The 22,092-nt window shown below is 45.4% G+C and overlaps 1 protein-coding gene across 1 annotated transcript in view; it reads right to left on the bottom strand.

The window, feature by feature from the left end:
* Positions 1–4,927: 4,927 nt before the first annotated feature.
* DNMT1 (DNA methyltransferase 1) overlaps positions 4,928–22,092 on the bottom strand; it is a 50,390-nt gene continuing 33,225 nt past the window's right edge. Inside the window, exons 22-34 of the mRNA XM_066614074.1 lie at positions 19,645–19,866; positions 18,935–19,127; positions 18,402–18,492; positions 16,065–16,199; positions 14,829–15,111; positions 13,399–13,540; positions 11,987–12,153; positions 10,917–11,094; positions 9,682–9,877; positions 8,717–8,880; positions 7,705–7,821; positions 6,615–6,705; positions 4,928–5,456 (exon numbers count right to left, since the gene is read on the bottom strand). Coding sequence (XP_066470171.1) covers positions 5,419–5,456; positions 6,615–6,705; positions 7,705–7,821; positions 8,717–8,880; positions 9,682–9,877; positions 10,917–11,094; positions 11,987–12,153; positions 13,399–13,540; positions 14,829–15,111; positions 16,065–16,199; positions 18,402–18,492; positions 18,935–19,127; positions 19,645–19,866 — 2,017 coding nt within the window. The 3' untranslated portion in view covers positions 4,928–5,418. The remainder of the gene's footprint in view (positions 5,457–6,614; positions 6,706–7,704; positions 7,822–8,716; positions 8,881–9,681; positions 9,878–10,916; positions 11,095–11,986; positions 12,154–13,398; positions 13,541–14,828; positions 15,112–16,064; positions 16,200–18,401; positions 18,493–18,934; positions 19,128–19,644; positions 19,867–22,092) is intronic.

The raw sequence follows: 22,092 nt of genomic DNA, 5'->3' as shown, positions 1-22,092 counted from the left end.
AGGCAGGCTGTGCAGCATGGCCTTTCCCAGTTTGAAGAGACACTTGGCCAACAGACTGAGGCAAAGAGGCAAAGAAGGAAGGCCCATAGCCAGGGAGACAGACCAGGGACAGAGACTGCACTTGCTCCCAGTGTGGAAGGGATTGTCACTCCTGAATCGGCCTTTTCAGCCATACTAGACGCTGTTCCAGAACCACCATTCAGAGCACGATACCATAGTCTTTCGAGACTGAAGGTTGCCAACTACTACTAAATGGGACAATCCTAGGTGGGATTGCAGCCTAGAATTGTTAAAACTCTTCCTGCTTGATGATGTCACTTTCAGTCATGACATCACTTCCGGTGGGTCCCCACAGATTCTCATTCTAAAAAGTGGGTCGCAGTGCTACAAGTTTAAGAACCGCTGGCCTATATCCCATTAAGAGCTCTGTACCGTTGCAGAAGCTGCAGCTTGTGTATTATATATAGAACTGAATGAGTGCCAAGACTCTTCTTTCTGCCTCCCTGCAATTGTTCATGGCTACAAACAACTTCTTCACCTTTGTTACTTTTCCACAATACTCATGCATGTTTTTCCATTTTTACTGATACAGAGCAATGATTCCCAGACTTTTTAGCACTGGGATCCACTTTTTAACCCATTTCTGCCCAGCCCACAGGTATACACATTTGATCCCTGTTGTGTATATACAACGTTGGGCAGAAATGGCTTTTAAAATGACTGTCTAGTCAATCATTTTCAACCACTGTACCATAGCACACTGGTGTGCCATGGGACTTTGGGGGAGAGTCATTTATTAGTAGGGCCATTGGGGGATGTGAGCTGCCCACCAACAGTGCGATGTGCCTTGTCAATTGTCAAAAAAACCTAATCGTGTGCCTTGACAATTTTAGTATCTTGTTGGTATGCCATGAGACGAAAAAGGTTGCAAATAATTGCTTTAGTCCAGGGGTGTCAAACTTTTTGGCAGGAGGGCCACATTATCTCTCTGACACTGTGTTGGGGGAAAAAAAGAATTAATTTACATTTCAAATTTGAATAAATTTACATAAATGAATTTATTAGAGATGGAAAAGACCTTTTCTTTGAAAAGGTCAACAGGCATGTGGATGCGGGAGAACCCGTGGATATTATATATCTGGACTTTCAGAAGGCGTTTGACACGGTCCCTCACCAAAGGCTACTGAAAAAACTCCACAGTCAGGGAATTAGAGGACAGGTCCTCTCGTGGATTGAGAACTGGTTGGAGGCCAGGAAGCAGAGAGTGGGTGTCAATGGGCAATTTTCACAATGGAGAGAGGTGAAGAGCGGTGTGCCCCAAGGATCTGTCCTGGGACCGGTGCTTTTCAACCTCTTCATAAATGACCTGGAGACAGGGTTGAGCAGTGAAGTGGCTAAGTTTGCAGACGACACCAAACTTTTCCAAGTGGTAAAGACCAGAAGTGATTGTGAGGAGCTCCAGAAGGATCTCTCCAGACTGGCAGAATGGGCAGCAAAATGGCAGATGCGCTTCAATGTCAGTAAGTGTAAAGTCATGCACATTGGGGCAAAAAATCAAAACTTTAGATATAGTCTGATGGGTTCTGAGCTGTCTGTGACAGATCAGGAGAGAGATCTTGGGGTGGTGGTGGACAGGTCGATGAAAGTGTCGACCCAATGTGCGGTGGCAGTGAAGAAGGCCAATTCTATGCTTGGAATCATTAGGAAGGGTATTGAGAACAAAACGGTTAGTATTATAATGCCGTTGTACAAATCGATGGTAAGGCCACACCTGGAGTATTGTGTCCAGTTCTGGTCGCCGCATCTCAAGAAAGACATAGTGGAAATGGAAAAGGTGCAAAAGAGAGCGACTAAGATGATTACGGGGCTGGGGCACCTTCCTTATGAGGAAAGGCTACGGCGTTTGGGCCTCTTCAGCCTAGAAAAGAGACGCTTGAGGGGGGACATGATTGAGACATACAAAATTATGCAGGGGGTGGACAGAGTGGATAGGGAGATGCTCTTTACACTCTCACATAATACCAGAACCAGGGGACATCCACTAAAATTGAGTGTTGGGCAGGTTAGGACAGACAAAAGAAAATATTTCTTTACTCAGCGCGTGGTCGGTCTGTGGAACTCCTTGCCACAGGATGTGGTGCTGGCGTCTAGCCTAGACGCCTTTAAAAGGGGATTGGACGAGTTTCTGGAGGAAAAATCCATTATGGGGTACAAGCCATGATGTGTATGCGCAACCTCCTGATTTTAGGAATGGGTTAAGTCAGAATGCCAGATGTAGGGGAGAGCACCAGGATGAGGTCTCTTGTTATCTGGTGTGCTCCCTGGGGCATTTGGTGGGCCGCTGTGAGATACAGGAAGCTGGACTAGATGGGCCTATGGCCTGATCCAGTGGGGCTGTTCTTATGTTATAAAAGGCCTTGCACAAAGCAAAGCCGGCCTTTGCTGCCACTGCTGCATCACAGACATGAAACAGCAAGCAGTGGAGGGAGCCCTTGTCCCACAGCTCACGTGAGAGGTCAAACTGTTGGCCATCACACTGAGAGCAGCTGTGTCAGGCCAGCACAGGCTCCAGCAGGTCTCTGGAGGGCTAGAGCCTCATTGGAGACTGCAGGCTCCCCGCAGGCCAGATTGGGAGTCCTCGAGGGTCACAAGTGGCCCCCGGGCTGGGATTTGGGCACCCCTGGTTTAGTCTATCAGAACCCACCTGGTTTTACAAAACTAAAAAAAGTTTCACTTTACCAGCAGTTCAAGCCTGTTTTTACTATGGTGGGGGGATTGCCTTCTGGAGCTTTCATTGAGCTCTACGTTAATTGGATTGGGACCCCTTTGGTGGCAATCACCTAGCCTTTGATAGGAGCCTGGGGTGGCTCACCCACTCACAAGTAAATGTGCACATGTGGCTCAGTTTCACTTTCCCTAAGGCTCAATACATTTTCTTTGTCAGTTTCACAACCCAAAATGATCCAGTTTGGGAAATGCTGCCTTAGATTGCTGTAATCTCCTTTTGTTTTACAAGTATTGAAGGAGTTATTTGGAACAGGTTTGGGGTGGGGGTGTTTTTGGCATGGCTGGTTTTTATTTTGGTTTTTTGATGGGTGGAGAAGCAGTCCATCTCATGAAAAGCCCCCAACACATGACAGGCCATGTGCATGCAGATTGTGGCAACAGTATGATTGGAGAAGAAACACTGGCTGCCAATTTGATGAGACAGCTGCAGACTTGCAGCCAACAGTAGCATATGATCACTATTTGAATGATCCATAAATTGGCATGTGATAAGCTTCCCACTGCTGTACTCTGGAACAGTGTTCTTCAATATGTGAGCTGCAACCCCAGAAAGCTTCATGTGGGGGCTTGCAGCAACCTTTCAAAGCCTGTGCAAGAGGGCTTGGTTCAGTCCAGTAATTGTACTGCCTTATCAAAAGTGAGTTCTTGATTCAATATTGCACAGCCTCTTCTTCCTATCTTGTCGTGCAGCTCCTAAGGCCGGCCCTCTCAGGCTCCTACCTCACAAGTTTGCTGTGAAGACACAAGAGGTGGAGGAAACTGGGGTGGGTAGGATTGGGAGTGGGGGGGCACGGGGTTGGCAATTGGGCCCCCCTGGAGGAGGGTAGGATCAGTGCAGGGACACATGGTGTGGGGGTGGCAGGTGAGGCAGAACCACCCCATCATAGTCCATGGAAAAGCACCATAGCTGCTCTGCCCCTGAGGAGGCTCTCATACTTAAGCAATCTGGTGTAAGGAGAGTCTCCTCAGGTGTAAGGAGGTAGGGCAGCTGTGGTGCTTTTCCATGGCCAGCAACAGGGCAATTCTGCTGCACTACACATAGCAATAGCTCCTGCACTACACATCCTGGATTGGTGGCAAGTCCCCAGTCTCATTATTTATTGGAGTTATGGCACAAAAAAGGTTGAAGACCATTGCTCTAGAAAGCAAATGGGTTGGCAGCAGCTACTGCTGGTAAGAGGCTTCTTGCAAATCTAGCCAGGGTATTTTTGCACTGTATATACAGGTTGAAACTAATTATTCACGTGGGTTCTGTCCAAGCACTCACCTGGATGGCAAAAAAACACACTATAGCAAATCAATTTAAAAAACAAAGTTTCTTTGCTCAAGTGATTGAAAAACAGCCTTGCTGACCTTTGTGATGTAAGATAAGTCATTAAGAAGACAATCCATCAATCAGTCCTCCTCCAAGGCTTTACAAAGACACTTCATTCAGCCCCTCCATTCACCAGTGCAAAATTATCACCTTTCTTTCACATGCTCAGGGGGAAGGGAGGGGTCCACTAGAGAGAGAAGGATTGATGGACTGTCAGCCAGCTACCCCCCCCCCCCATTAAGGAGGCTATTGTTAAAGGACTGTTCAGTTTTTTTAACTGATTTTAAAGGGGTACATTTTACCCTTCTCCAGGGATCAGCACATTCCTTCTCATTTGCAGGGGCCATTCGTGTTAAGTCAAATCCCTGTATAAAAAATCAGTGTATAAATAGGCTGTACATCCTTGTGACACCTCCAGGAAGGTTCAACTCTGTCAACAAATGATCTGAGCCACTGACACTGGCAACCTTGCCATCCTACTCCCAGTAGACTTCTTCCATAATTGCCAATCAACGAGTCCTCACTGGCATTTTCCTTTAACCCATACCAACCCCATTGTTTTTTTTATGGGAAAAGCCATTTTAATTTATGTGATTCATATCAGCCATTTTCCAAGAACGTAACCACCATGCAACTCAAGTGCTGCCTGTATTGATCAGTTAAGGGACTGGAATGTACTGTATGAGTGAACTATCATTCGTGTGCAGAGACCCTTAAAGTGACAATAACCAAGCTAGAAGCACACTCCCCTCACCCAAAAAATCCCCATTAATCTGGCAGAAAGTCAAGAATTCCCCTTTTAAATAATTTATAGGAGAGATTTATTTGAAGAAATATTACAACATATAAAAACTACATAAAGTATTAATTTCCACTTGTACAAAGTGGTTGATTAATTTTTCAATACAATGTATAATAAAATCATCCTTAACCCTTTCCCGCAATAACACACACACACGCACACGCACACAGACACACACACACACACAAAAATACATACACACGCATGAAGTGGCAGGCACTGCACAGTTGATCACTTGAGAATGGTTGTTTGTTGATAAAACTGGAACATCGAAACAGCTTCAGAATGTCAGCCAAGTAGACAAACACTGTTCACAAAGACAGGCTGAACAGAGACAATAAAACGAGTCTCTAAAAAAACAAACACACAAAAAAGCTTCCAACAACTTTTAGCATTTTCAGAAGAAGAAAAAACAGAAATGAAATTATGACAAAAATTTTAAAAAATCATCAGTGCATGTTTGGGTGCTCAGGTGCTGGAACTGAGGAGTAGCAGGAGATAGGCAATCTACACGTTAATCTGCAATTTCCATCTTTTCTCGTTTGATGCTTTCTGCAAATGAAGAACACATACACACCAAAGATATAAACTCCAAACAGGCAGACCGTCCTAGCATACATGTGCATGTGTCCATCATGCACATCAATTGTGTGTAATGAGAGCAATCAATGTCTTAGTGTACATTCTATAGCCATATCTTTTGTCCAATTTCATGTGTAAATAAGAGCTTTCAGGGACTGTCAGGTGGTGGCCAGCTCCCTATCTGTGAAAGCCAGGATGGTCTAGCACAGGGGTCTCCAAACCCTGGCCCGGGGGCCAGATGCAGCCCGCAGCCAGCTTCTTGTCCCCTGAACTGATCATAACCAGAGCTGTGCTCTGATTGCATCTGGAGGGTGTTCTGAATGCCAGAGAGGCTGAGTGAATGAGCCCACTCCTTCATTTATTCATTCATCTAAGTTCCATCTCTAATTTATTTTTTTAAATTTTGTATTTAAATTTGTTTCTGGCGCTCAGCACTGCACCAGATATTTCATGCGGCCCTCTGGCCAAAAAGCTTGGAGACCCCTGGTCTAGTGGTTCAGGACTTGGACCTGGAATATCCAGGTTAAAATCCTCACTCAGTTGTGAAGCTTCCTGGTGGCCATGGGCCAGTCACTATCCCACAGCCTCACCTACCTCACAGGGTTGTTGTGAGGACAAAAGGAGGAAAGGAACTACACCACCCTGAGTTCCATGGAGGAAGGGCAATATAAAAATGTGAAAAATATGCACTCACAGACAGAAAAGAACAGGGTGGCTGGCAATCCTATCTAGAAAACTCAATTCAGTATAGGGCAGGCGACCTGCAAGAGCTGACCTACCATGTAGTTACTACCAGAATAGCTAGTCTGTGTAGTAGTGCTTCACCTAGCCTAGCCAGGAAAAGTTATGAAGAATCACAAAAAAGTTAGAATCCCCACACAAACAGGCAGATCAAGTATGATACACATACTTATGTTATCTGCCTCAAACCAAGGGTGGAAAGGTTGTCTATTTATGCTGGAATTTTCACCCTATCTTTTTGCCCCTGAAGGCAGCTTACAAAGTATTGACAGAAACATACCACCACATTAAATAAGAGAACCAAAATAATTCAAACAATTTCCAGAATTGAGGGAACACAGTGGGTCAAACTTGCTTTTCAAGAACTGCTGATAGTCTGCAACATACCTGTGGCGTCCTCTTTGATTCTGGCCAACACACATGATTTGATGTCTAGTCCAATGGCTTTTGCCAGAGGTGGAGGTACTGCATTGCCCACCTGCAAACAGACCATGGGGTGTGGTGGCAGAGTTAACATGTATTCTTTACCAGACTTAAGTGCCTTAACTACTAAGCGTCACTGTGGTAGCACTATCAGGAAGGGTTGATGATGGAGGTTAGACCTAAGGAGAACAAGAAGCTCCCTTTCTTTGTACTTTAGCCCAGTGGTTCCTAAACTGTGTGCAGTGCTGCTTTAGAATGCCATAGCAAACTCACAGGGACACCATGGGATGTACCTGACAGTCTCTTCAGCCTGGCATCCCCAGATTGCAACATCCAAGGTGGCGGCGCCTGGGTGAGCTCGGAAGGATACTGAGAAAGAAGGGTGCCATGACCATGGTAAGTTTGGGAACCGCTACTTTAGCCCATTGTATCAGAGCACTGGCAAGTCCCCAAAGATTTGCCTTCGCTATATAAATGCTTATTTATATTGCAGTAAAAACCACATTATCCAACACTTGGTTAAGCAAGCCCTCTAGCTCTCTTCTGCACAGGGCTCCCTCTGTGGTGCCTTTCTGCCCTCCTTCCTCCATGAGGACCCTCTAGAAATGAAGATATTCCTTCCCCACAGGAGCTTCATGAGAAAGGAAGTGGAGTGGCTCCATTCCTAGAAGGCCTTCCTGAGGAAGGTAAGAGGACAGTGTTGCACCGCAGAGGAAGCTCCATCAAAGTAGTGAGGGAGCAGAGATCTCTGTAAAAGTTGTGTTAATTGGCATATTTGGATAACTGGCAAACCCCATTATGGCACATTTGCGACAGTGCATGTCGGCAGTAAGCTGGCGCGCACAGTGCTGGATTGGGACCTAACAACTGGAAGCATCAGGTTTTCAAAACAGGGCACTATACAGGAAAAGTGTGTTGGTACATGAAGGCTTCTGAGCTGGAGATGTGGTATAAAGGAAAGCTGTGTCTTACAGCGTTAAAGAAAGCAGTCCCAGAACATTTAACATGTGAAGAGTTTTCACCCCCACCCCCAGATCCCTCTGCAGCAACCTACCTGTCTGTGCTTGTCAAGTACATTTCCAAACAGCCTGTAGGTATCTGGGAATCCCTGGGACCGGGCACACTCCCGCACGCTCACCACCCGGTGCTGTTCGGGGTGAAGTACACGACCCTACACATGGTAATAAGCATCACTGATAAGCAGTCCCTTCCAGCCTTGTGCCTGGACCCAATGGATTGCTGTATTTTGATCCAAAAAACTTCCCTCTCCTATAATCAGAATGGCTACTGACCCTGAGGACACTACACCTTCTGTTCCTCCGGGATGTGGTGTTCAAAAGAAAATCCAAAGCAATTCATTCATGCTACTGTATATAAATTAATATATTTTTAAAAGAAAATACTGTAATCCAGAGTAGTAAGGTAATCTGTCACTCTGAACAAAACCCAGCTGAAAAACTGGAAGAAGCCAAACATCTGCCCCCCAAAAGGAAGATTCCCTGCTTTTGCAACATTTTTATAAGACCAGAAAAGACACTACAGAGACACCCCAGATAACAAATTAGGGAAGATCAGTGGCTTTCAACGAGTGGTACTTCACAGGACAGCAGGTGGTATTTGGCACTAGTTGTGGTGACAATATGGCTGTGCTCCACCTGCACTGATCCCAGTGGATATAGAGGTGGCTGGGGTGGTAGTGCATAAGTGAGTAAGGGTCCAATCCTATCCAACTTTCCAGTGCTGGTGCAATGCAATGCTGCAGTGCAGCCCCTAAGTAAGGGAACAAACATTCCCTTACCTTGAGGAGGCCTCTCTGACTCTCCCTCCCCCACTTCAGGATGCACCCCATTGGTATGGCTGCATCAGTACTGGAAAGTTGGATAGGACTGGGCCCTAAGATGTGGCTGTGTAGCTTCCCAATTCTTCAAGGGAGGTACAGTTTGGGAAAGAAAAATGCAGAGCAAAGCTGCAAAAAAAGCTCAAAAAGGCAAAGAGTCCTAAATTAAAAGCCTGTCTGCCAGCATTGATGGTGCAGTAGATTCTCATTCCAGAATCATGCAACTTACCTGTTTGCCCATGGGCTCAGGATTGGTGACCGTTGTGCTGAAGAATCCATCCCATTCTAGCCTTCCATACAAGCCTGCCCAGTGGTTATGACGGTTCCCCGTATGGGGCAGGCACCAAGGGATGAGGGTATTGAATTGTCTGTCTGCAGGATCACATGGCTTGCCTAGAAGGGAGGTGAGAGTGCAGGTTGGGCAAGATCCTTTACTCAGCATTACAAAGGGAGGTTCAGAATGAAGCAGCAACAGGGATATTGATGGGGAAGCACTTTCCCCTCCAAAACTGGAGGGAAGTGGGATGAAAGAATTGTTCCAGCCCAGACAAACCACCACTTGTTCCCTAATCTGACAGTACCAATTGTAGATGTGTGCTCACTCTTTAACCCATTTTTGCCTAGCCCACAGGTGTACACATTTGATCCCTGTTGTATATATGTGAGATTGGGCAGAAACGGCGTAAAACAGCATTTAACTGCTACACAAGAGTTTCAGAAGTGCCAAGTCAGAAGAATGGTGTCAAACTGGATTTGTGGCAGGAGCTTGGTGGGACCAGAGATCCTGGAACCAAGACTGATCCTTCCCACTCAGTAGTGACTACAGTCCCCTCTCCTACTCACTCTTTTCCCCAATTAGAGTGTGGACATCCCCTTTGAAAACAATATCTAAAGATGGCCTCTCTAAAAATTGAGTGGTATTGAATTGTAACATCACACATTTCCTTCAATATTTCAAATGCTCCTATATTAAGGATTTAATAAGGTACCAGGATAGTTACATCTAAATCAATCGTAAAAGAGGCAGATTATTGATAGTTCTAGTGATACATTTCAGAAGACAGACCTGAGGAAGCCCACTGACAAGACCCTGAAGAGTTAGAATTAGTCATAGTTGACAGTACTGATGGACCCAGCTTCCATTTGTGTGACTTATAACAGTGTTCCCCCCCCCACCAAGCCCACATCATCTACCTTCAGCACAGGAGCAGACCCCCCGTAGGGCTCCTGTGCTACTCCGCCCATTTTTCTTATCATGGTGTGTGTAGCGCAGCTTGCGAGTGGTGGTGCCATCTGACAGGGAGACCTCAATGTTGGGCAGATCACGCCAATCAGAGCCTGGGGCTAGTGGAACGTATCTCATCCTAGCAGCAACCAGTGCGCTCATATCCTAGAAAGACAATGTCCAGTTATCCTATGCATCTCAGACAAGAGAACTTGACTCTTTCCCCTCCCCAATGATGGGGTTGCACATGTGTCAGTGTAAAATATACTCTTTTCATGCCTTCCCTGAACAGGATTTTCCCAGAAAGGATAAAGTGGATCTATTGAGGCAGCAGACTGTCCAGGTTGAGGTGAGGGTGGCATTTTGAGGGAGGGGATGAACAGAGCTTGCTTGGTACTCCTCCCAATATTATATAATATTGATTATATAATATCAATATAATAGGGTAGATAGTGATGGCAGTGTCTGAAACACAAAATTTTGCCAAGACAAATCCCAGCAAGTGATGGAAGGATGAAGTTTGTTGCTTCACCATGATTTTGGAAGCAAGGGGCAGGAACAGGACTAGTTAGCAGTCCAGAGGTTTTTTTTTCTGGTTAGCGAGGTTTGGAGCATAGACAAAGTTACCAGGAGCAGACATCTGGGGGGAGGGGGGATAGACAGGGACAGAATTCAGGGCAGGGAGATCTTTAAACAACCAGAGAAGAGGAACTAGAATTTTACAATAGGGCCAAGTCAGGAAAATAAAAATTCTTACATGTATTCATCAATTTGTGCATTTGGTTCTGACTGCAAAGTTCTAGAAACTGAGAATTTGGAACTTTTCTCAATTTTTTTTTTTTGGGGGGGGGGGAATTAGGATAAGGCGGGTGCCACAAATGGAACCACTTGGAGGAGCAGCAGGTTGGTGTCAAAAAGGTGAGGGGGGTTAGTTCATTGTATCCTGGATGCCCTGCCTCCCCCACCCAACTGAGGTTTTTTAAGATATCAGAGAAAATTCCCCCTATATTCCACTCCACATGCATAAGGGCCAGTTATCTTTTTTCCATTTCTTGGAATTACATGAAAGCAGCTGAATACTGCTTCATTGATCAAATAGTTCCCATGACCATTGTTGTTCCTAGAAAACGCCAGCTTCAACATGTTACTGTAATGAAACTCTGCCCCCCTCCCGCCAGATAACACGGCAATAAAAATGCTTTACCTTACAGATGTGATCTCTGAGAATGGGCTGATATTGGGAGCCTCGAATTTGTCTCTGGAACCAGGACTGTGGCTCCCCATTATAAGAGATTTCAAGTGCTGATGCTCCGTTTCTGATCTCAGGAAGATCTGACATGGTGTCCCGGACTGTGATGGTTCGAAACGGGGCTGAGTACATCCTATAGCATGTCAAAAGAGGTTGCTTTTTAGGACAATTCCTGTCTAGGCTTCATTTTCTCCTGACCATCATAGCCTACCACACAAGAAGTTAACTTCAGTGATGGCTTGGAGGGAGGTTCCCTGAATCGAGAAGCAGTGAGTTGCAAGGTAAAATCTTGATTCTGCTGACTAACAGAGCTCCTTACTTACTCCGGAAGCAGTAACTCTTTCTATTACAAAAATGTAGCTGCTCCCACAGTAAGCTAGGCTCCACTGCTTTCAGAATGGACTGCTTTCTGAATGGAATAAATTATAGCTGCTCGCCAGGGTTTTATTTTTATATCCCACCAATATTTAAAAAAAACTTTCTATGGCAGCTGACAAATCTCAATAAAACATTACACAGGTCAACATATACAATAAGAGTTACCAGACCCATCCACCAAACTCAAAATACATGTGCTTGGTGGTAATGTGCAAATCTGTCCAAGGAGTGAGAAACCTGACATGTACAAAAAGGAACTTATGTGCAAATAGTGGCGATAACTGGAAATTGTATAATTTAGCAAGAGAATCAAAACGCAGTGTGATCCTTTCATGTTGACTCATGAAGTTCTACTGAATTCAATGGGATTCCTTTTTTACGCATGTTATTTCTACCTGGCTTTTCTTCTAAATAGAGCAGAAAGCATTCTGGTTAGCCAGTGTAAGGAACTTAAATCCAACAATGGAGAGAAAAGTGTTATAGAAGCACATTACAGCATCCCTGTATACAGCACATATATAGAAGCACATATACAGCATCCCTGTTCTGTACTGTGAGACTCAGGGCAGCAGTTCATTGTTGTCTTCTGAGATAACATCCATCCCATGAAATCATTGTCAGGCCTAAACTTGGGATATGACCATTACCTTGTTATATTGCTAACAAACTTCTTATCATCCACCACCACACTGAGCTGGCAGGCTCGGGGAGCAAAAACATGCAGGGGTTCAGGAAACATGGGAAGCTTCTGTCCAGGAGCTGCAGCCAAGACAATTGCTCTCCTGCGTGTCTGAGCCACACCATACTGACCGGCCTGGAGAAGGTGGAACGCAAAGACGTAATTGACTGGGGTAGGTGTACAGGAAAGCTTCCATTTTTGCTAATAGTTCTAATTTTTGAACAGACTATATTATATTACATCAGTAAATAGATTTTGTTAAAACTATCAATTTACCCTGGAAGCACCAATTCGTTCTAAGGAGGAAGACAGCTAAAAAGACATCTATCCTAAATCTGGGGTTCCATATAAAGTCTAGTCCAAAAAAACAGGAGGATGAACACACCGACAGCAAGGCCACAGGAGCCAAAGAAAGAAATGCTGCACAGACCACAAGAACACAGTTTGAAGGAGGAGAAGTTCATACAGATTTCTAGCCCTCCCACAAGAACAGCAGAAGCAAAAAATAAAATAAAATAAAAAAAGGATCAGAAGGATCATGGTCTTCAGCCATGGCCAGGCACATGCATCAGAGAAGTTCAGACACAGGGCATGGTGAAGCTAGCCATCCTGTGTGTGTCCCGTCCCCGTCCCCCCACGATTTCTGGTAAATTCCTATACTACTTCTGGAGGTCCATTTCTAGCAGAGATCCTTTGATAGAGATCTGCATAGGTCAGTGGTTCTCAAACTTTTTCAACTAGTGGTTCCCTTGACCTACTAACTAGGTCAGGGGTATCAAACCTGTTTCATACAGAGGGCCAAAGTCAGCATTCATGGTGCCTGCTGAGGATCAGAAGTGAAATCATTTAAGCAGAAAGTGACATAATTAAGCAGATGACGGCCAGAAAAAAAGCACTCAGTTTTCAAGATATTAGAAAGTCTAATTATCAAGCTGGGAGAGCCCAATTATAATGGGGGCCAGATAAATTGCTTTTGGGGGCCACATCTGAACCATAGGCCTTATGTTTGAAACCCCTGAACTAGGCTATTGACCGCAGATTCCCATTAGGACTACATTGTATAGGACAGCAGGTTTTTTGCAAGGATTCTGTGGCTCCCCTGGTTGGTTTCTGCTGCTTCCCAGAGAGCCACAGCTCACAGTTTGGGGATCACTGCCATAGGCTTATCTTCCACTAATTTGTCAAATCCTAATTGAAGCTGCAAACATTATACTGTGGGGAATTAATGTAAAAAGTTCAGTTAGATAACACTACAGTTCTGTTTTTGTGGTTCAGTTCCATAATTTAGAGGAAATCTTTGCCAGTGAGGGTCTGTGAAACACACATCCTCCTCACACTATCTGCCCTGACCCGAATTCAGAAAGTGCCCAACCACCATACCTGCAGCACTCCAAAAGTGCACTGGTATCCCATCCGGACAAGGCACCGCAAAGTGAGCTTTAGCACCATGGAGCGTTTGAAGGAGACGAAATTCCTCACATTCTCAAGCAGGAAGAACTGTGGCCTGTAGTAGTCGCAGTAACTGGAGAACAACAAAGGCCACTGGGGGTCAACAGTGTGCTCTTTTCCGAAAAGACAAATATGCCCAGAGAGTCTAGACAATGCAATCAAGTTCAGGTACAACAATATCTCTCATTTGCTCAGCAAAGTAAGGCTCTTGCAAGGGTCGAAAGCAGAATCTTCCACCCTTTCAATGCATACTTCTGGATTTGATAATCAGCCTAATGCATTTGGAGGTGCTCCTGAGTGTTCAAAACATTTCACTTCATTACAACAATTCTGTAAGGTCAGTTAAGTTCATTACCTCCACATTTGCAGACTAGGTAGAAAGGCAGCTCCGAGAGTGGGTTGTCCAAAGCCTTCCTACTAAGTCCATGGCAGAGGCGACATTTGAACTGAGAACTTTTGATTCATAGCAGTTTTTCAGCCACTATGCTACACCAACTCTGGGCAATCTAAGCTTTGTGCCAAAACAAAAAAAAAAGCTGAATGCTTTGCTCTGTGTGTTGGGTGGAACCTGCTAGTTTGTGGCAGACTTACTGGGCCTTACTGGGAGGCCTCCTCCAGGGCTTCCCCAAGCCTCCCTACACCTTATAAGGCATTTAAAACAAAACTTCCTGTTTCAAGAAAAAACAGGAAGTGACTTTTTTCACTGTTCAGCTCAGAGAACCCTCTGGAGGTGAGGGGACACACAGGGGTGGGTGCAGATTTGATCCGTAGAAACAGGAACCCCCCCCCAGTATTTTCAAGAAACAACTACCATTTTCAAACACCTCTATTATTATTAATTAGTAATGAGACTTACTCCCTTAGAAGTGCACATAGCGCACATACAGTCTTAGGCTGAAATTCTACAAAGTTACCTGGGAGTAAGTCCCATTGAAAGTCGCATTATCTGGTGCGCTCCCTGAGGCATTTGGTGGGCTGCTGTGAGATACAGGAAGCTGGACTAGATGGGCCTATGGCCTGATCCAGTGGGGCTGTTCTTATGTTCTTATGAACCCAGTGGGCTTCTGAGTAGATTTGCACAGGATTGAGGGTCAGCCATCTGCCATTTTCATTTCTCACCAGAAATTTCCCACACTTTCAAATATACTGCTGCAGACATAAGAGCTTGAAATGTGTTTTAAAACACACACACACACACACACACACACCCCAAGATTCTCAAGAAGTTCGATTCTACACCTACAATATTTCTACAAAATACAATTTTCTACAATATTTCTGTCCTCTTGCAGAAATGCAATATACACACAGCCCCTGCTTGTTTTAAGAACCTCAAAGAAATGCAAGCTTGGGTCAGTCACCTGAGAAATGAGACCACCAGAGAGTTCTTGAACTTTGAATAGGTGCGGGAATTGAAACGGTTCATCCCACTGAAGCCTTGACAAGGTGGCCCCCCACACAGCATCTCCACATCACCCTTCTGTGGAAGCTTCTGGCCCAGAGAGTTTGTCTTCTCACCAGACATCACCAACTTCAGTAAGACATTGCAGTCCTCTGTGAACACTGTGGTGCCAGGATTGTTCAGGCGGAAGGCCTGTGCGGCTGGTTCCCACATCTCAATGGCCCACAGAGTCTCTGAGACTTCTGATGTTGGAAGAAAAAAAACAAAAAGATTTTATGTTGGGGCCCCACTTTCAAATCCATGGGGGAAAAATCTATTTCTATCCCACAAGCAGAATTAAAACTACAATTTGCTTGATTGCTGTCAGGGTCTGGGGTGAAGGACCTGACTCAAAGGACCTCTGGGGGTAGTGAAAGGGGTCCACGCTTGGCCAGCAACCACAGTGCAACTCCTGCAGCATTCCAGCAGTGTGGTTCACAGGCTGGTGTGGCCTGCCACAAAAAGGCACCTGTAGGCTCTGGAGTAAAGTGGCCAGCTGCAAGTAGGAGGAGGTGGCAGCTGCTCAGCCAGCCAAGGACCCTGGGCACTAGGAGGCTGCTGGGGAGCCCCACTTCTTCTGACGCTGGCTGCAAGGAGGACACCACCAGAGGAGCTGTACAGCTGGCTGTACAGCTCCTCCCACTTGACCAGTGAGGAGAGTGGAGGGGAAGCGAAGGTGTAAGGGGTAGGAAGGACAGGGCCATCATAAGCCACTGTTAGGGAAAGAAGGAGCGGGACACCAAGATAGCCCTTTGGGGCCCCACTCAGGAAGAAGGGGCAGAACTGAGCAGGGCCGCCATTCCCCATAAAGCTCAGGGTTCCCCATGATGATGGACAGTAGTGGTGATGAGGTGGCTGGCTGCTACAGAAACTAGACTGCCTGTGAGCCCCTCAGAAGCCCTGCAGCCAGGGAGGAGAATAAGGGTGCTGCAATCCCACCCTGGGTGTGTCTGAGGCCTCCCCTGAAGCTGAAAGCCCAGGGGTCGAGCCCCTGCTGGCCCCCTCTGAGCTCCCTACACACAAACCTCAGACCAGCTGGCCTTAGCCCCCCTCCTGGGACTGCAACCACCAACCCCGGGGGCTCAACAACTGCCAAAGACAAAAATGGTTACTAATCCTGTAATCCCACTCTGTCTCAACAGATTTTCTGTCTTGCCTGCTTGATGGAACCCTTCTGACAAGCCTCCGCAGCCAGAGAAGACATCCAGGGTGCGTAACTTAGGTGGCTTAATTTCTGCAGCCTCAGGCTCACTTTGCTCAGATGCACCTGAAGATTTCCCTTTGCTTTTACCTGCAACAGCAAAAAAATAATAAAATTGTGCCTTTGTATGGATGAAGAGCTGCCATTCTTCCACAGGAAACATACTAGGGCAGACAGGATTAAAAGGACACGTTAACAGCAACTTAAATGTGATAGATTATGCTGCATGTAAATCTCCCCTGTACTTACGAAGGAAACTTTATGAGGTCATCAGTCATTTTTAGAAGGGTAGCTGGATGCCTCACCTCCACCCAATCCCTGTGCAAAAATGGAAAGCATGCCTATCATAGTTTGTGTTTAATTTCCCCCCCCCTAAAGGTGTTCATTCCCCCAGGACAGATTTGGACTTTATCTGCATGTGCAGTGGACCAAGATGGAAGAGTAACTTCAGGCTGTGGAAGCAGGTATATCAATTTTGAATCAACTTTTCCTACCTTGAAAAGAAGTCACTTCAAGTAAGAAGTTAGCACAGCAGGAAGAAAGCCCAACCCACTCCTTGCTCTGCTAGCTTTCTATTTCCAAAAAGTTTTCTTTTCATACAAGACAGCATTCAGAGAGTGCGCTTGCTCACCAGCAGTCTAAGGGCCTAATTCTATCCAATTTTCCAGTGCTTGTGCTGCTGTGCCAATGGGGTATGCACTGCTTCTGGTGTTGGGGAGGTAGTCAAAGAGGCCTCCGTAAGGCATGGGAACATTTGTTCCCTTACCTCAGAGCTACATTGTGGCTGCACCGGTGCTGGAAAGTTGGATAGGATTGGGCCCTAAAGCATTTCAGTCTGTTTTAACGACTTCAGGACTGTACTATCTTTTCCTCTGCTTCTAGTGCATATACCAGTGGTTCCTAAAGACACAACCCACCATTGGGAACCAAAATGGATGTCCCAATGGCGCCGCAGCAATCATGGCACAACAGGAACTCATGGGATTTCCCACTTACTTGGGGAGGGTCCAGAAGGCCTGCAGCCCCTTTTGCAGGCCTCTGATATGAAAATTGCTCCATCTGAGGATCAGAGCGGACTTCTAGTTTTCAGCTCCAGCCCCGCAAGCACTCACCTGCAATCCCAGTCTGAGTAGGAACTACTGGCATATACAGATATAGCACTGAATTCATGTAGTTAGAAAGGATGCCCAGAGTAGCATTGAATCTACAAGAAGCAGGACCTCCATCTTGCCTTAAAACCCTCTACTAAAGAGATTGCATGGCTTCCCTGGACAACTTGCTCCACTGCCCATTAATTTAATGATTTCAGGGCTCAGCCAAATGATCAAACATGGGCTCCCAATTACATTTGCCCCTTTCTAGGTCAGAGAGAACAGCAGAATGCCTAGACAAGCTTCTATTGGGACATTTGTCAATGAAAGCGATAGAGGAAGAAGAAAGAATAATTAAATTGTGAGCCCTTTTTAGATTGAGAGTCATTTTGGGATTTTCCAAACAGGGAGCCATTGATATTATCTGTAAACTGCTCTGTGAACTTTTCTGTTGAAAAGCGGTACACGAGGACCCTGTATTCGCAGATCCTGTATCCACGGTTTCGCTTACCTGTGGATCGACAAATGTGCAGCCCCCACACCCTCTTTGGAGGCAAGGGGTGCTGTGCTCCCCTCACTTCTGGAGGGTTTTCTGAGCCCCACAAAGGCCGTGTATGTGTGACTTTCCTGCCATCAGTGGCCCTCATAATGCCTTTTAAACCTCATAACCCTGGCCCTCATAATGCCTTTTAAAGGCATAAAAACCTCACTTCCAGATTTTTCGTGAAACTGGAACAGACATTTTTCGGCATACAGAGCCATTCTGAGGCTGGCAGAGGCTGTGGGGCAGATGTGTGCAACCGCTGCAGGGTTCAGAAGACCCTCCAAAGAAGAGGGGAGTACAGCTCCCATCACCTCTGTGACCTGTGGTTTCACCTGTCCTCAGGGTGTTCCGGAACAGAACCCTGGCAGGTAATAGGGCATGCCTGTGTATAAATACTGTTAATAATATTGCAGAAATACAGCCCTGTTGCAGAACGCCTGTAATTGGCTGGCTCCTCTCATTTGAGAGAGAGGTAGATTGATGAATGCTTTCATGCTGCTGCTGTAAAAGAACATAATGGAAGTGTGCTTTCATTATGAAGCTATGCTGGAAGAAAACACAACACTGCCTTCATCAGAACGGTGTGGAACTCTGATATTTCTGAACTGCCAAATTTATAGAAATGCAGTAGTTATCCAAAGCTTCTGGAGCACCCACCTTTCCCTTTTCCTTTCCCCTTTCCTTTATTTCCAGAGCTACGAGCATGATATGGGGGGTCTTCAAAGCATTTTGTTTTTGCATTATATGCCTAGAAGAGAAAAAAAAGTGTTAAAGCTCTTTGGGTTTTGGGGAACATCAGTGAGAAGCAGGGACTGTGCAAAAAAATGAATGCTTTAGCTAGGAGGCACCAGTGCTGTGTGAAAGTTGCCTCAGCAGTAGATATTGGGTGCCATTAAAGGTAGTAAGTTGGAGACTAACTCATGAGGCTCAATTCACTGAGAAGTTTTCCTGCATCATTCCCAGCGAAAAGAACAGGAAGCATGCTAGAGCATGTTATAATGTATGGGGCCATTTGGATGTTCAACATCCAGAATAAAAATGCCCTTTTTGGTGGGCCACTATGAGATATAGGAAGCTGGACTAATTGGGCCTTTGGCCTGATCCAGCGGGGCTCTTCTTGGGTTACCCAACTGCTTGACAGTAGTTAGCCAATGTATCAATGCGATGCAACAATTATGCAATGTGATCACCTCTAGGAAGTAGAAACGATCAGAGCCACTGGCAGAATAGTCCTGGATGCATTCTGTCAAGTCCTCCCCATAAACCACAGTGCAGCGGCCCTGCACGTCTTTGAACTCCACTGTGGCCTCTTCATCACTCCAGTATAGCAAGTTAATATCAGCATGGTAGCTGGCTTTCACTGACTTATGGGTATTCTCTGGCCTAAAGAAGATGACAACACACATTTTCTTTCAGCAAGAATAAGGTATGGGGACAGAAATGAAAACAGAATTTTACTTACTGTGAATTCTCCAACTTATTTACCTAACAGTGGCCAGGTAAATAAGGTGCTCTCTGATTAGTTCACGAGAAGGCAGGCTATTTTTTAAAAAAGACTTGGTCAGGTCTAGGTGAGGAGATTACCCCTTAATCCCTTTCTAAGACAGTTTCTAGCAATGGAAAAGAGAAATCCTTAAACTGTTATTATCTCTTCCTATCTGATCAAGGCTGACAGTTTTGGGAAATAATCCAAGACAAAAACCAGGGTGGGTGTTGGACCACCGTTAGGTGAACATAGGAGAATTCATGCCAAATAAGTTATCTGTTCTCCCTACTTGTTGCTCCCCAGAAGCCCAGGATGCTGGGTATCCCACAGTAGTGCCCCCTGGCTTAGGGTGGAAACAAGATCAATCCAATCAATTGTTTGTTCTGAGCAGAAACCATGCAAGTCATGGCTTACCTGTAAAACTTGTACACACGCAGCTTGATTTCTGCTTCGTTGGGCCTGCCACTGCTGCGAATATTGCAGAAGATTGCCTTGATGCGGCCAATGCGGTACGGTTCAGGTGCATCCTGGTTGCTGCCTTTTATATATTCTGAGTACTTGCGATAATGCTCAGGATGTAGCTCCTCATCTACTGCTTCCTTCTTCTGGCGCTTGACAGGGCTGGCCAGCTTCAGGCTACAGACAGGGAACAGTGAAAAATTACAGGTCCAACCTGATTTGACTCAACATGAATGGCCACTGCAAATGAGAAGGAATGTGCTGGTCCCTGGAGGAGAAAAATGCACCCCCTTAAAATGCTTTTCTTACTGTTGTAGAGATTTTTATCTCAACATGATGAGAAGGGCCCTTTAAATTAAAGGAAAACAATCCTTTACAATAGTTAGAGTGAGGGCAGCCAGCTGACAATCCATCAATCATTCTCTCTCCAAGAGACCACCTCCCTTCCCCCTGAAAACAAGGAAAGATAATTCTTTCTAAGGACCTGGAGAGAGACTGATTGTTGGATTGTCCTCTTAATGACTATCTTAACATCACAAAGATGAGCAAGGCTGTTTTTAAATCACCTGAGCCAAGGGACCTTAGCAAAAATCAAACTATAGCAAATTAATTTTAAAAACATTCACCCCCACAGAACTCTCGCAAATAATGAGACTCAACCTGTAGTATTAAAGGCAGGATACATACAACACTAGGTCTTCAAATTGGGCTGCTGCAAGTCAATAAAGTTTTTGTGGGTTGCTCCTCAAAGCCCCTCTTGCCTCTTTCAGAATGCTGATGCAACAACTAAATGATTTCAGTATCTGTGTATGCAGATGAGGTAGCAAATTTTTTTGAGTGATTTTGTGAGGCTGTGCTGGAACTGCTGACCAACTGAAGAGCTCAACAATAATTCTTCAAGCACCTGCCTTCTAACTGTTCAATTAAATTGGTTAACATGTTAACACATGGTTAACACATGCGTGTTACCAAAATGTAGGTACCTTTTTGAGATACTGAAGTAGGGTAAATGTAAATGATCAAAAGGCAGAAGGACAGGCTGCCTCTTAAACATCCTTTTTCATTCTCAGTTAGTCTCCCTCCATAGGGAGGGAGACTTGTTCCCGCCACCAGGTGTAGGGTGCAGCTGCCAGACACTGCACGTGGCACTTGTCCAGCTGCCAATCAAAGCAGTGAGTGACAAGCGCCAGGAGGACTCTGGCTGCTGTTTCTCCACATGCCTTACCCAGGCACCCAGCCATTGCCCACTCACAGCTGGATCATTGGGTAAAGCAGGGGTCTCCAAACCCTGGCCCAGGGGCCAAACACAGCACAGTGGGCCAAATCTGTGAGGGATTTGTTCCAGGACCCCCCTATGGATGCTGAAATCGGTAGATGCCTGAGTCCTGGATGGGGGCAAGGTCCCAGTGCTGCAATCACTTATGCCATGCTGGGCCCTCCAGAGGTTGCGCTGGCCCACAGCTCATTTCAAGGACCCGTCTTGCCCATTGCAACCAGAGGCCACTTCCACTTCAGGCCTGTAACATCCAGTCACAGCCAAGAGGTGTTTTAAAGCTGGGGAAGATCAATGGAGTGTGTTGTGCACCTCCCAGCGCCTCAGAATACATCCTGAATGCAACCAGAAGTCACAGGTGCAAACCGAAAGTGGCCTCTAGTCAAGTCCTAGTCACATCCATGGAAGGTGGAATCCACAGACACTGAGTCTGTGGATAAGGAGGGCCCACTGTATGTCTTTGCCAGCTGCTCTTTGCCAAAGTAGTCTCAAAAAACAAAACTGCGCCCTTAATTCTCACAGCTTCATTAAAGTTTACCCTCACCTGATAAAAATGGCCTCATCAAATTAATGCTTTTTTAGTAGCTTAATCTACTCTTTAAAGTCTGCAGTCCAATGCAACCTACAGAAGGCTGTCCTGAAGATTCACTGTAAACTGTTTAAGTCGTCTCACACAACTGTATCCACAAGATCACCTCTTAAAATCTTTCACCATCTGTCTTCTATCTTTCATATACAGCTTGAAAAGATGTGTACCAACAGATCTTTTCCATCTTCCTCAGTTCCTCAGCTTTCAGCCCTACCCCAATCCCACTCCGCCCAAATTTATCTCATCTCACACATCCCAACTTTGTTCCCCAAGTCATTTGGGGGTCTTATTTTCTCTGGAGGTTGAATACATATTAGCATTTCACTACTTAGAAGATAAAAATATCTTCTAAGCAGATAGATATTTTTCTAGAGATTAAAAAAAGAGGATCTTTTTTAGAGGATATCTTGCTAGAGATAAAAAAAGAGGATCCTCAAAATGAACCACAGCATAGAATAGCAATCCTTCTGCTGTACATTTTAAAATATTCTGAAAGACAGATCTCATGTAATAATTCCTTAGTGATAAGGAGCCAAACTTA

The sequence above is a fragment of the Tiliqua scincoides genome, chromosome 2, assembly GCF_035046505.1.
Source record: "Tiliqua scincoides isolate rTilSci1 chromosome 2, rTilSci1.hap2, whole genome shotgun sequence".
NCBI lineage: Eukaryota > Metazoa > Chordata > Lepidosauria > Squamata > Scincidae > Tiliqua > Tiliqua scincoides.
Note: the sequence above shows the minus strand (reverse complement) of the source record. Positions and strands in the feature narration are given on the sequence as shown.